General features: G+C 40.1%; 1 protein-coding gene across 4 annotated transcripts in view; it reads right to left on the bottom strand.

Annotated features, from left to right (window-relative positions):
• Positions 1 to 11415: 11415 nt before the first annotated feature.
• gria2b (glutamate receptor, ionotropic, AMPA 2b) overlaps positions 11416 to 14543 on the bottom strand; it is a 48056-nt gene continuing 44928 nt past the window's right edge. For 2 of the 4 annotated variants that reach the window (XM_076738813.1, XM_076738814.1), the window contains exons 15-16: positions 14065 to 14313; positions 11416 to 13541 (exon numbers count right to left, since the gene is read on the bottom strand). In XM_076738813.1, the coding sequence (XP_076594928.1) occupies positions 14068 to 14313 (246 nt within the window). In that variant the 3' untranslated portion in view covers positions 11416 to 13541; positions 14065 to 14067. The remainder of the gene's footprint in view (positions 13542 to 14064; positions 14314 to 14543) is intronic. The other 2 variants (XM_076738811.1, XM_076738812.1) reach the window with 1 other exon arrangement.

Genomic DNA, 14543 nt, shown 5'->3' with positions numbered 1-14543 from the left:
TGTCTTTGTGCTGCCGCCCTCTGAGGGATCAATAAAGGATTATTTTATCTTATCTTAGCTCATTGAAGGGATTCAGATCAGCAAAGAGATTCATGATTACCATGATGATAACTCTTACTACTTTTCTTCAGCCTCACAGACAACTGGATGATGTAATCTGGCTACACACTGATCAAGGCTTGCTCCAGCTTGGATAGCACAGCTGGGTTTTGCCTCACATTACTCGGCACTGATCATGCTGAACAGGATCACAGGCCAGCCATTAATAATGTACTCAGCCGCTCTGCCACACTGTGCCAGGATTATGCTACAACTGCCGGTCACCAAAAAACTTGTAGGTCACACCCACGTACGTTTGTGCTTACGCCTACCCCCCCTGCAGACAAAGACAAGGAAACATTATAATACCTTAGCAGGATATTCCCCCTGGCCTCCCAAATACTGATGGGGCCAAAAATCTGACTGACAGAGCTCCCAGCAGCCTCAGCTGTTGTCTTGTTCAATGCATGAGCAGATAAATAACTTTTGCAAGATTGCTGCCATATAGAGAAAGTTGATTTTCAGCATGTTTCTTTGGGAATCACCATCCTCTAGCTCGAGAGAAGATGTTGCATTCAGAGCATTTATGTTCTTTGTGAGTATTTTAGATTTGGAAAAGAGAACTCAGATTAATCAGTTGCTCCTGCTTCTGGTGTCTTTTCTCATCTTGGTACTGGAAAGGAGGCATAATTTTTGGCTACTGTTAACAGGAAAGGATGGGGCAGTCCTTGGCATCAGCAGGAACTGCTCATAGCCAACCAAACTAGGAAATGTGTGAATGCAGCCCCAGCCAAGAAACATGGCGCTGTGCTGTGACCCTCACCGGTGGCACTCATCCTGCTGAACAGTGCAGGCCACATCCTGTTCCCGTCTGTCCCCACCTATGGGTATTTTCCACCCACCCAGAAAGCATGTCCTTCTCACTTCCCATGGTGTCAGGGGGATATAACATGAGTATCCACCTGCATTACTCCCCTCTCACTAAAGTTCATGCTGACAGGTGAGAAGAAGTGGTTCCCCAGGCCAACAGTTGAATTTGGTGATGAGAAGCACAATAAAACATTGCAACTGACTACAACTAAATGTGGAGAAAAGATGCATACAGTTTGTTGGTAGTTGCAGTAAAATGACTGAACACAGACAATGTGCAAAAGAAGGTGTGCACTGAGACCGCTGAGAAATGCATCATCGAAACCTCCATTTTCTTTCATAACAGCATCTCACTTTGCCCCCAATTTGCCCAATTCTGAAAGGTACCGTGCTCCACAGATGTCCTGCTGAGTGCCCCTGGGTATAAGATTCGTTTATACATTTGGGAACTCCAGCTGCTTAGTACCAGTATGTTGCTGGAGGGGCTGTCCAGGAGGGGCTGTTTTTTTTATCTTATGACAAGCAATTTCTGAATTTTTAGTCTACAGGGCTTTGAGGAGTCATCCCCGGTCATTTAATTTATGTTGTTTGCATCTCCTTTCTTTTGCCCAGCTGCATCTTTAGGGCTGGACAGTGTCGGCCGGAGCTGAGGAAGGATCTGTGATTTAATAGCCGGATCTGTATCCAACGGCTCATTTTTTCTTTATTTCCATTTTGAGTGATTTTACTGCCACCTGTTGGTTCATGACTTATCTGTGACACCATGTTTTTTTTTTTTTTTGTCTCTGCTGGACTGGTTGCCATAATTAAAGGAGTACAATAATATTTCAGAGCTCAATACATAATTTTCTGCAACAGTCCCTCCATGAATGAGCAATCTAGTGATCACAGTAAATGCAAATTCAATCAATTCCTGCATTACTTATGAGAACCTAAGAACATTTAGTAAGTTAGCAGTTAGTGCACTAACATCCCACATCAAATATTCCTGTTGAGAAGCTGAGTTGTGAGGCTGATGTGAACTGAAACACAACCACAATCAGCAATGCATATTCCTTGCAAATACATTGACACCAAGTAGGCCTCTCAAGCTGGCTATCTCCAGATTAGCAGGTAAGGATGACTCATAATGATCATGACAACTGTGTATATTTGATGTAGTGTACCAAGCAGCAGTCATTGCTTGGGTTATAACATTATTGAATAAAGGGTGATTCAACTGTGTTTTCTTTTGGATTCTGACTTATTTAGCCACTGTTCGAGCAGTTTAGCAGAGCAAAATGAGATAAGAGTTGTATCAAACCACCTCATCACAGAGCATCAGACTGTTGGTATGTTCTCTGAAAATATTTCAGGGTTGCATGTAGGCTTCCTCCCTGAATGCATTAGATTCCCCTGAAGGAAAATCAATGGGCCTCCCTCTGAGGAGGTGTTTATTAGGGTGAAAACAGAGATGAAATCCTGGTGAGGACACTGTATAACTGGCTGTCCATCCATGGAAATAGTGTCAATCCACCGTCACCTCCCCTGCCAAGTGTGGCCTTCTGTTCTACCTTGGTTGTTACAGCCAAACGCACCCATATGCCAATAGCTCTCCTGGGACCACCACACACTTCCACCTGGGCTCATGCAAGTATGGAAAAACAGAATAACAATACTTCAACAATATATGAAGTATTTGAATGAATGTACTGTATTTCTTGACCTCAGGAAAGAAACGACTAAACACAGCGACTGTCACTGACATGCTGCATTGCCCAAAAAGCCTTGGTCACACCAGCAGCTTTGATGGTAAAGTGTTGAGGTAATATCGATGAAATCTGACTTGTGAGTTTGTGCTATTGATCAAGCCGTCTTGACCATGCTGACCCTCTGGGGAACATCTGCACCAGCCATTTTTATTCAACCCTCATGTGCTGCAGTATAAACTGCTCCACAATAGAGACATGGTTTGCAGGTGATAGTACAATAAACTATTCAAATGTATTTTTCTATCAATTATTGAGCTAACAAGCTTGCTTCTTGACAGCTAACTGTTAGCTGACAGTTAGCAAGCTTGCTAGAATGCAGAGCTTTTGTTCTCCCGTCAATAACCTTTTATTTACTGTAGTTACAGACAATCTTGAAAACATGTCAGGAGTGTGTAAGCACAGTATAGAGAAAATAAATAGCAATAGCATGTGTGCCAGTGGTTTGCTAACAAATAGTCCTATGAGAAGCTCTAGAACCATGCATGGATGAATTTCACTTTTGTGAGAAAGCCATGACTATAACCTCAACCACCAAGCCAAGCAATGACCTTAAACCTACTATAAACCTTATCGTAGCCATAACCCTGAAACCAGTTGACCTCGAAACAGCCTCTTGAAGCAGCGAGTAATGGCCAAAGTGCCTTTGCTTTCCTAAAACATCCTCACTCTTAAGGTCTAAAACTCATAATGGTCCTCACAATGATAGAAGTACTAAAGCAAACACACACATAAACATGCACCCAATCCTTCACCCTCATTGTCACACATGCACACACACTCAGCTGCCCATCAGCAGCAGCAGCAGCATGAGCCTTTACTCATGCATAGCTTAAAGGCAGTTTGCCCATGTGAATAGCATTGCAATCTACATAGGCTACATAAATCAGGGCAAGCCAGTCCAATGAAAGATTTAATCTTGGTGGTCTTCAGTGGACATGGAAGATCCATCTTCGCAGAGGAGAGGTCCATTTCCCCCGACACCACTGACAATGCCAGTTCCATCGGCAAGCGAGACATTTGGAGGCAGATGGTGTCTGTCTGAGAGTGGATCCTTCCTTTGGAAACCAAACCAGTCCCATTTCCAAGGCTAATGCCTCAGATTACTGGCAACTATGTGATTTCTAACTGAAGTTATGTTTTTTTCTTTTTTTGAAGAAGAAACCTTGATATGATGGCAGCATCAGTGGCAGATATAAACATTTCAGACCCAGCTACAACAATCAGTAAGAAATGAACAGCTCAAATTGCAGGTCATTACCAGTAGAAATCAGTGTTTTTGAATAAAGGTGGACTGGAAATAGCGAGGGACCGACTTTTACAGCTCAAGACTTTTTTTTTTTCGCACAGATGGCAACTCACTGTGACACTCCCCAAACAGCTGCTGCATAATTTGTCCTTCGTCAGATGAGCTGCAATGTTGTTTACCGATTTCCTTTCACAGTCATCATTATTTTGAAGCTTCCTTCATATATCATTTATCATGCATCAACTCATGGTGGCATTTTGCTGAATTATGACTCTGCTTTGACTGGTGGAGTATTTGATGATTGCTGCACCTGTTTTTCTGTCGTGAATATTTAAAAAATTCTCTTACAAATGGCAACCTTATACCTCACGGACTGTGAAATACATGCTCAAAGATATACCTTATAGATAGACCTGAAGAATCAATTGTTTAAGAAATTCAGCCTCTAATGTGAGGAAAAAGAGCAGAATTAATGCTACAGTACAGCACCGAGATTGCATATTTACATATCTGTCAAAATTGTTTGAAAATATCATGTGAAAATAGAAAAAGGACATGTCCATATCTGTGTATTACAAATATTAAAACATCTAATGTAACATCTCAATCATCCAAAAGCCACAGATCTTAAGCTGCTCAGTTGAGATAGCATCCTTTCTTCTGAGAGGAAAACAGATTGTGTGAGACAGGTTGTGTGATTTGGGAGATAGTGAGTCTCATTTGCTTTTGTGCTGCACGCGCTTTGATGATTTGTTGATGACTGTCAGTTTTCCACGAAAACGCCTGAGAAAACCAGAAACTGAAATATTCTGGTTTACAGTACAGATGATGAAAAACTGGAACTGTTGTTAAATTTTCATGTGTTGTGTTTCATGCAATATCTTGTTGTAAAGCTTATTTTAATGTTTTTGTGCAAAAAGTTAGGACGCTGTGGAAAACACAAATAAAACAGAATGTGATCATTTGCTGATCCTTTTTGACATATACTCAATTGAAAACAGTAAAAGGAAAACACACTGAAATTTTAGGTTCACCACTTTGTGAACACATGATTGTATAAAGGATATTACAACATGGGCTCAGGACCACTCGGTGTCAGTAAACACAGTTAATTTGCAAATGATTGCATTCTGTTTTACACAAAAATCCGGTTTGTAGTATTGATTGAAAATCTATGTGCAGCGATCTGGATCCAGCTTATATGGATTTGTAGCATCTTGTAAGCTGATGTTGGCTGGTCAGAGTTGTATGCACGACACAGTAATAAAGAAAATCCTTTAATTTATTGATTCATACAAGGTTGTTTCATGTGTTGGGTAAAATGTAAAGAAATAGTCCATCCAGTCCATCTCCAAACTGAACTGCATGTGTCTGTATGATCCATTTTGTGGAGCGTTCACAGCAGCATCAAAACAGGGCCTCCCTCTGTACATCGTCACATATCCCACAATGTTATGAGACAGACCATTAGTTTATTGCTCAGCCAGCATTGGCAAGCGAGTGTAAACAATGCGAAACATTGAAGGGGAGAGGGAAACAATGTCCACCAATAAACCGAGAGATGAGACAGGATTGTCTGTTTCTGACTGCTGTTTGTGCTGTTTGTGTTGGTGGCTTGAACCGAACCAAATCAGTCTCAGTCAAGGTAAATGGAAATGAAGACGGATCTTTGATCACACACAGACATCTGACTGATTGCAGCACATGCAGTACTTAACCTGACACACCACAGAGGAAACTCATAAATTAAACAAAAGTGATGAAAGTGCAAATCTTCAGCTCGCTTTATTTTGAATGTCACCGCTATTAAACGCAGCTGCTGCGTCTGCTGAGTTGCAACTGTGACATTTGCAGAAGAAATGCCACCTCAAAGCTGCTCGCACACCTTCGACGTGCTCGAAGCGATGGAAAACAACAGAACAACAGCTCGCCATGGTCTGTTACCATGGAAATGTATTCGACCTCGTTCAGGAGAGAGGCTCTCGGTTCATTTTGAAGCCCCTCTCGCTGTCGCTCCCTTCAGAATCACACATGATTACATGCTCCCTCTGCAGATAAAAACACAACAGCTGTTTGTTTTATTCTCATGGGTGACTTAAAATGGTGGTATGCATGGAGGAGCAGCCCTGCCCCCCCCCCATCGTGCACGCCAACGTGCAGCTACAGGGATGACACGCTGTACTGGAACATGAGAAACCCAGCTAACACTGTTGCCATGACAACCCAGCCAGAGGATAACTGTTTTACAGCATATAACACCACCCACCACCTTGGCTGCTTCAGAAATATGTTGCTCTTCTTCGCTCTGTATGGCAGCGCTGAGGTTCTTTGGTCGGGTTTTCTAATCACTCGCTGTGGTGATTAGACGACTGCCTGCAAAAGAGTTGCCGTTCCCCCACTACAGCAATAGACAAATGAAAGGAGCCAACGCTAATGAACCGTCCTGTTGGCTGTGCATAATATGAACAGAAATTAATTGAAAATGTCACATCTGCATGGGAAATGTCACTGACTTTAAGAGGTGTACCCCAGCTCATAACATTATCTCTTTACCTCTCACTTTAGGAGCACTTTAAGACAAAGTGGATAAACATGGCTGTGCTTTATGATGTTCATCAGGGGCTTAGCTTCTGGAAGATCACAAGGAATTTTAACCACCAACCACAAAAAAAGTCTGATCATCATAAAAACGTCTGAGAAAAGGAGACACTGAAGTACACCTTGTTCCAGACACAGTTATTATTGTACTTTGCAGCCAATCGTCACATTCATTTTTCTATCGCTCTAAATTAAAAATGCATATCATTCTGCATAAGTAATATCTTTTTGATGTCAAACAGACAAAGTGATGGCCTTCTGTTGTGTGTTCATGTATTTTTTCGAGGATAATTCATTCAGCAGTGTAAGTAAAATGTATTGCTTTTATAACTCTTTTGCATTTTTTGTCTTTTTCATTTTAGATCAGTTTGTAAATGCTTCCTCTTCTTTGTTATTATCATTAATAGTTGCCAGATGTTCTTTCTGTATTTCATTATTGATTGGATACATGACTGTGGTATCATCCTTTTTCTTGTCACAACACTAATTAGTGTGCATATTCTTCCTGACAACAAGATAATTGATTGGCTAGCAGGCGAAGACATTAGTGAAGAAGTTAATGAACTCCACGGGCCAATCAATTATCGTTTTCTCAACCAGAGTTGATAATCTTTGTAAATCTGCTGCATGAAACATTATAATTGTGAACTGTCTTTGAGGCAGATGAGTACACACTTTGAAATTGCTAAAGCATCAGTATAATGCACCTGCTCCATCCTGGTTCAAAGACCATGGGTCACTATTTAATACCATGAGAATGGAAATACAGTGTAAATATCTTAATCTGACAAGATCTTAATTTGAGACAAATGGAATAATTTCACGTCTCTAGGCCTCTCCTTATGAGATAAAATGGATTATATTGATCCCTAAGGTGAAACCAGTTTATAATTAATTAGATTAGACAATTAAGTGTGAGCTAATTATCAAATCAGGCAGTCAAACATTTGGCATTAAATGCTCTAATCTTGCTTTGTTGTACCATACATATTTTTGCTGTTGGGGTTTGTTACACACAAACAAATCCCCGTCCTCAGCTATCTGAGTCATTGTGATGTAAATGAATGTGATCCTGTATTAGCATTGCTGTCTTACTTGCTCAGGTGCTACTTAGTGCGAGAGGACTGGACACCGTCGTCCTCTGCCCTTCATCCCTTCAGACAGTAAACCCAGCAGAGCTATCGTCATTTCAGGTACAGACGCTTTTAAATTGAATACTTTTCAAGACCTGTCATATCCATAATATGCTCCATGTTCCACTGGCTTCTTAAATGGGTAAAGTAGTCAATATTAATTTGACATAAATTGTCAACTTAATTGCATTCTGGTGACATTTACATGAGGTGTCACCTTCATTAAGTTTAGCTGGGGGATTGACTGCTAAGGTGCTACACACACCAAAACCCCGCTGGATAAGAGGAGCGAATGAATGGATCAAAAAGAGAATAAATGATGCCAAATTGATTGCTTGTAATTAATTCTTCATTTCAAATTGACTCCCAATTTCCACAATCACATGTTCGCAAAGTGGTGAACCTCGCTCCGTCCTTGCTTATGAACGGCTGAGCCTTTGGAGGATGCCCCTTCATACCCAATCATGATGCTATCACCTGCTACCAATTAAAGGACCAGTGTGAAAAATTTAGTGGCATCTAGTGGTAGTGAGGTTACACATTGCCAAGCTTGTTGGAGAACCAACAGTGTTTGTGAAAGTTGCGAAAAACGTAAAAGGTGCTTTCTTGAGGCAGCGTTTGGTTTGTCATATACTGCCAACAAACCCCCTTAAATCTTAGGCACAGGTCCTTTAACCTGTTTACCTGTGGGATGTTCCATACAGGTGTTTTTGGAGCATTCCATACTTTTGCCAGTCTGGTGTTGCTCCTGTCCCTACTCGTTTTGCTGCATCAAATCCAGAATACACATACATTTACAAAGAAATTACTAAAGTGGATGAGATGGAACTTAAATACATTGCCTTTGTGCTGTGTTCAATCCAGTATATTATGTTAAAATGGATTTGCAAGTTATCACATTCTGTTGAATTTATGTTTAACAGTGTCCCAGCTATCTTTGAATGGAGGCTATAGATGGAAAAATTCTTTCAGTTTGCTGAAAAGACTGGCTGAAAGCAGACTTCAGTGCTTTAACTATATGACAATGAGTTAATGAAATTTGTAGCCACTTCTGGTCGCAAAAAGCTCTCAAATCGAAATCTGCACCATCATTGCTGTGTGAGCATTTCTGTGACATTGCTGCATTTTAATGAGGCCAAGGCAAGCAGTCAGGCCTTCGTTAATAAAACCTGAAGATGAAACATTGCCCTGGCTGTGCTATTGATGTCTCCTATATGAGGTGGCAGATTCAGGCCATTCCCTGTGTACCTTCTGTCATCATTAGCTTCAGCCCAGGGAGGAATCAGAATATCCATCGACGACCAGCGACGTGAAATGCTTGAGGACGAGAGAGAGACAGAAATGGCGCCTCACAGGCTGATTGCTCACATGGGTGAAGATTCATTTTGGTTAACCATCCCTCTGTGCTGTGATTGGCTGAACTAATGGCCCATAAGCACACTTGATTGCACAAAGGTGGTGAGACTGATTGGCGGGATAATGGCATCACTCCTGGGGAATGTAACTTCAATAAGTCATTTCCGCATAGAAGGAAAAACAAAGGTGCATCAAAGGTTAGTTCACTTTTTAAAGTTGGACATCAACAACATAAATATTCATAATATTTGAAGAACTACTTAGATTAGTACTGATAGTATGACTCCCCAAACCTCAAAAGCAATAAATGGCAGGAGCCCTCTGGCTGCAGCTACCATAAAGGAGCAAAATGTTTGCGAGGTAGCCATGAGACAGTCCTAACCTTTAAGAATTCATTGGTCTTAAAGAGAAGGCTAAAAATACACAAAGGTGGCCTCTAAGGGAAACTGATTAAGGTTATGCAAATCTCTTTATTTTGGTTGAAAGTCAAGCAGCAGTACGGTCTGGCGTTTAAAAAGAAAAGGAAGTAGTAAATTATTCTGTGTGGTTAAAAGGAAGGTATATTTGGATTCAGGTTTTTGTTTTGCACAATGTCACTCATCTTATTATCCGCCTTTTACCCTTAAAAACACAATCAGAAATGCAGAAGGTTGGTTTTTGTTTGCTGTTTAAAGAACACCTGATGAACTCTTTAATCTTTGCTATTAAGTGACCTGCATCCAGTCCACCTCCGATAATGAGCGAGTGTGTCCAAACATGACTTTAATATGATTTAATTAACTTAAAGGTGTGAAGGAAAATGACCACAAAGAACTGGAGAGGAACATATGGCCTAGATGGGAGAAAAGAGGGATTATCTTTATGGAGCAGAGGGAAGTCGACCATCTTCATGGAGATGTGTGACCTTCATTAGCACTCTGCAGATGGAGGGTGGACGTCATCACTCAGCAGCTTTAAAGTCATAACTCTGAGATTTATTTGTGGATTGTAGCGCTCCACAAAAGCTTAGAGCTACCATGGTGATGTTGGTGGACAAAATCCTGTATTTACAAAGAGAAAGTTCTGAAGAGGATCTGAATTTCTTGTTTATGTCCTTGTGTTTTTAATGTAATACAGTTTGAATGCTTCAAATGTCACGAGGGCTGCGTACAATAAGTGATCAGATTATCTTTCAATAGAATAAGATGACCTTTATATTTGCTGAAATACCATGAGCAAGTGCATGTAAATTTAAAGAATTGTTTGTGATGTAATGATATTCAGACTGATTCATACTGATTATTTTAAGCATCTACACTTACATGGCTTTCTCCAAACCTCTGCTCAAATTCCATGTGCACAGGTGTTTTCAGTTCTGGCTGATTACAGCTGTGCTCAGTGTGAAGCTGGTGCAGCTAACCCACAGCAGCATGTTCGACCATGTACCAAAACAGGGTTTGGTCATTGCGCTGACACTTGACCCCATTTTGGTCCATAATTTCGGATATGGTCAGAATTTCAAAGCTCTAGTGTCTAGTGTTTTAACTTGTGATTCGAAGGATTGTGTGTATAAAATTGTTCTTGATTGATTGATTGGTTGGTTGGTCTCCCTTATGTTCATTTGTTGTAGCTTGAACCTTTATCATTCTTATTTAGGCCTGTCAAAACCAGGATATGGAATTGTTGGGAAATAAATTCATTTCAATGCAATCGCTGCAATCAGAGGATTTCCTCAACAAGGCAAAATGAATCACTAGTGAGTTCAGACTGTAGTCACCATATCACCAAGCTACTTTGCGTGGATGAGTGAACGTCACTTTGTGGTGTAACCGCCTGCTTTAAGACATTGAGTTTGGTGCCATCATGTAAGGATAGCTTCTCAGCCTGAGCAGAGGTCTGATCAGCAGGAGCATGAAAACACATGTGGGTGTGCAGAGCATTTAACAATCAAGCAGTCAGTGCATGACCACATGATCCTGAGGAGGAGTCCAATCAGGGAAAATAACAAACACCTTGGTTGGACCATGGACATGTGTAGGACATTCAACTACACCAGTTTACATCACCCAAATAATGCTCACTTTTATTTATTTTAAACTACACAGACAGTCAGCAACTTCATTTATTGCCACAGCTTTAAGGAAACTTGTGTTCCATTTAAAAATAGTCATCTTTAGCTTTCTTTTCAGATAGAACCGACAACAATGGATTGATTCTGCTCATCATCTTCTGTTTCTAAGACTCCGACACTCATGGCTCCAGATCGTCTGAAAGGCAGCCAGAACCAACTTTTAGTTGAATTTGCATAAGTTAATTAATCACGTTTCGTCTCATTTGTCTACCTAAGTCGTTTAATTGCCGGGGTTAACTGAAAATATCACATCGTCTGTTCTGTGACGCTTTAGCAGCAGCTCATCTGAAATAAATGACACACACTGAGAGATAACAAGAGATCAGCCACTTTTATTTAGAAAGAGTCCCAAAAAATAAACAAGTTAGCACACATTCCATATACAAAATGTCAGTGAGAATAGCCTGAATATGCGATGAAATTGATAAGCAACTACGGTATATGTTTCTATTGTTGATTACAAAAACAACAGTGATAATAATAGTACAGTTTACCTCCCTTTGTGTTGCAGTGGAGTACTCTTCATAGGTCAATTTCAGAAAAATAAAACGTGTCCTATAATTAGAAGTGCTCATCTGGATAAATTTTGCAATAAAGTTATGACTGCATAACTAAAAAAAAAAAAAGAAAAAAGAGAACAAACAAAGAAAAGTATTAATACTGTGTTTTCTGAGTAAGTAACCAGATTTAGTATTTAATGGAAGCAGATCAGCTTTGACGCTATGATGAAAAGGGGCTATAATTTTTCATATTTAAACTTTTTATATAAAATATATGTATATATGTATATACTGTATATACTGTATGTATAACATTGTATTTCCAATTTCAAACAGTTAACCTCACAACTTCAACATTAAAATGAAAACGCATGTTTGGCAGTAATGAAATAAACTTATGTCGTATTTGCGGCAACAACATGCAACTGGTGCTACTTCATTGTCAGATCAATGCAAAATACATGGAGACTGGAAAACAAAGCGAAAAGGCTATTGTATTAGCACTGTCATTGCCACCAACTGTACATCAAGTTACAAAAGTTACAGAATGTATCATTTACATTCACTGAGATGACAGTGATTGATTATATTAAGACTATATTCATATCTACTGGCACTAGAATTTGGCACTCGTACTTATTTGGCATTTTAAACCACCACGAAAACCACGTGGATGTCGATGCCTCTTTTTGATGTCACTTCAAAATGTGATGCAATAATACCATACCATACTATTTTTTGTGTTTTTTTTTTCTTGTGTTGCATTCATGGTGTGTAAACAGATTAATTTCCTCTTGAAAGTAGAACAACCCTGGTCCTCGTCAGAAAAAATACAAACAACAAAAGCACTGAAGCAAACAAAGAGACAAAAGTAGAAAGCAAAATCGCTGCACCAACTCTAACAAGAAAAACATAGAAGGATTGATTCCAAATGTCAAGCATTGACATATATTTCGTATCAACACCAAATGTTAAAGAATAAAATATACAGGAAAGTTTAGAATAGGAATTAATTACATGATTTCAACATCTCACCCCCATATGTATTTGGCTTTAAAAATATGGAACTAGAAGCTGTTAAGTATTTTTTCTTTCTTTATCACACATTAAGATGTTTATATCCAACCAGTATGTAAGCAAGTTTATTTAAAAGCTATTTTGTGAAAATACATAAAAATCTTTTTTTTTCAATAAAGGTTTTTTGTTAGATTTTCTTAGAAAAAAAGGACAATTTCACATCTTAATGCAGATGATATCAAGTGTGCTTGAAAATCCTGTTTGGCGGTGGTGGCTACAGAAACAGCGTGTTTTTGACGACATCTTCCCCTGACGCACGCACCCCGAACGCTCTTCTCACACACGCGCGCGCGCACACACACACACACGCACACACACACACACAAACATGGATGACTAGAACTCTTGACTCCCAGAAGCAGCCGTTGTCGTCAATCAAGCCCTCGTTTCCGTCTCAGTCCAGTCCAGACAGATAGATAGGAAAGCGTGGTGTCATCAGTTTAGAAAAAAAGAGCCTCCCTTTTATATTCCGAAATGTAATTCCACCCAGAGAGGAGGGAGGTGTTTTATACGGTGAGAAATGGAGACAGAGAGCAACAATACAAGTCTTTGTGAGAGACAAAATGAAGCCTCCATCTCCTACCTTTCCTTTTTCACCAGACAGACAGAAAAAGCGCTGGAACAGAAGGAGGAAGGGAAGGGAAAAAAAATCGCTCTATTGAAACCATTATAAGGCACTCAGAAGTTTCTCATTGATCAGGACAGATCTGTCAGGCTGACGTTCAGTCCCATGTCAGGTCTCACGTAAGGGACAGCGTGGACAGCTTTAGGAAACTCTGGAGTCATCACCCGACCATTCTCCCCAGTACTCCCAGTGACGGAAAGTCGCGCTTTATTCCTCATGGCGTCCCCAAAGGTCATCTAAACACACAAAGTCAAATGTACCCACAGACACAAGCAAACATTAACACATTCACACACACACAGGGATCCATTCACACACAAGGAAGCAACATGTTAGGTTAGAGTGTCTCCACATCTGCAAGCTTAAAAGATTATAAATGTTCAAAACATGAGAATGTAGATGAGAACTAAATATGATGCCCATGGGTAACAATGCAAGATTCAAATGATCATGTAAAGGCTTATGCATGGTCATTGCAAGCATTATTGTTGAAATGTGTTACTAGGACAGAGGTATTAACAAGCATGGCCATCAACAGTCATACATGAAAATGGTTTCAAACAGCAAGGAAACTTAAATGGACGAACACAGTTTTAAGCTTTAAAAAAGGGGGATATCTCTCTCTCTCTCATTAAATCATAAATCACCAGTACATACGATCCTTTGGCCAACCTCTTCATTCACTAACACTGAAGGATGGAACGGATGGAGCCAAAAAGCGTGCATTTGGGGGGAATTTATGAAAACCTCGTTCCCTACCCCCTAAATTTTTACACTTTCGATCCCATATACGTTGTAACCTTCCTTATAAGTTGCAAAATTCTGTGAATTCTGCGAGGAAGTTGGGTTAATATTCTGTGCATTCTTTGCCACCTTCATTCGTTTCGCCTCGGCTCTGGACTTGTAACAGAACTCAATCAAGGCCACCAGCATGGCCAAACCGAGTCCTCCGACCAGAATGTAGAAGACCCCAGCCACGTTGCTCAGGCTGAGGGCGCTCGTCTTCTCCTGCGAAATGCACACGAGACAGGGGTCAGCGGACGGGGTAAAGGTGACAGCTAAGAAGATTTAAAAATGCACATGAAGAAAACAAAATCACAACCACAGCAAAAACTAAAAAAATGCACAAAAATTGCACCACTATATCTATTAATAATATGTTTTTTTGTTTTTTTTTTGGACAGCCAATAATATCTAAAAAGCAAAAAATAACAAGACAAATAACACATAAGTGCTTT

This window comes from Chaetodon auriga, chromosome 9 (genome assembly GCF_051107435.1).
Source record: "Chaetodon auriga isolate fChaAug3 chromosome 9, fChaAug3.hap1, whole genome shotgun sequence".
Taxonomy (NCBI): domain Eukaryota; kingdom Metazoa; phylum Chordata; class Actinopteri; order Chaetodontiformes; family Chaetodontidae; genus Chaetodon; species Chaetodon auriga.
Note: the sequence above shows the minus strand (reverse complement) of the source record. Positions and strands in the feature narration are given on the sequence as shown.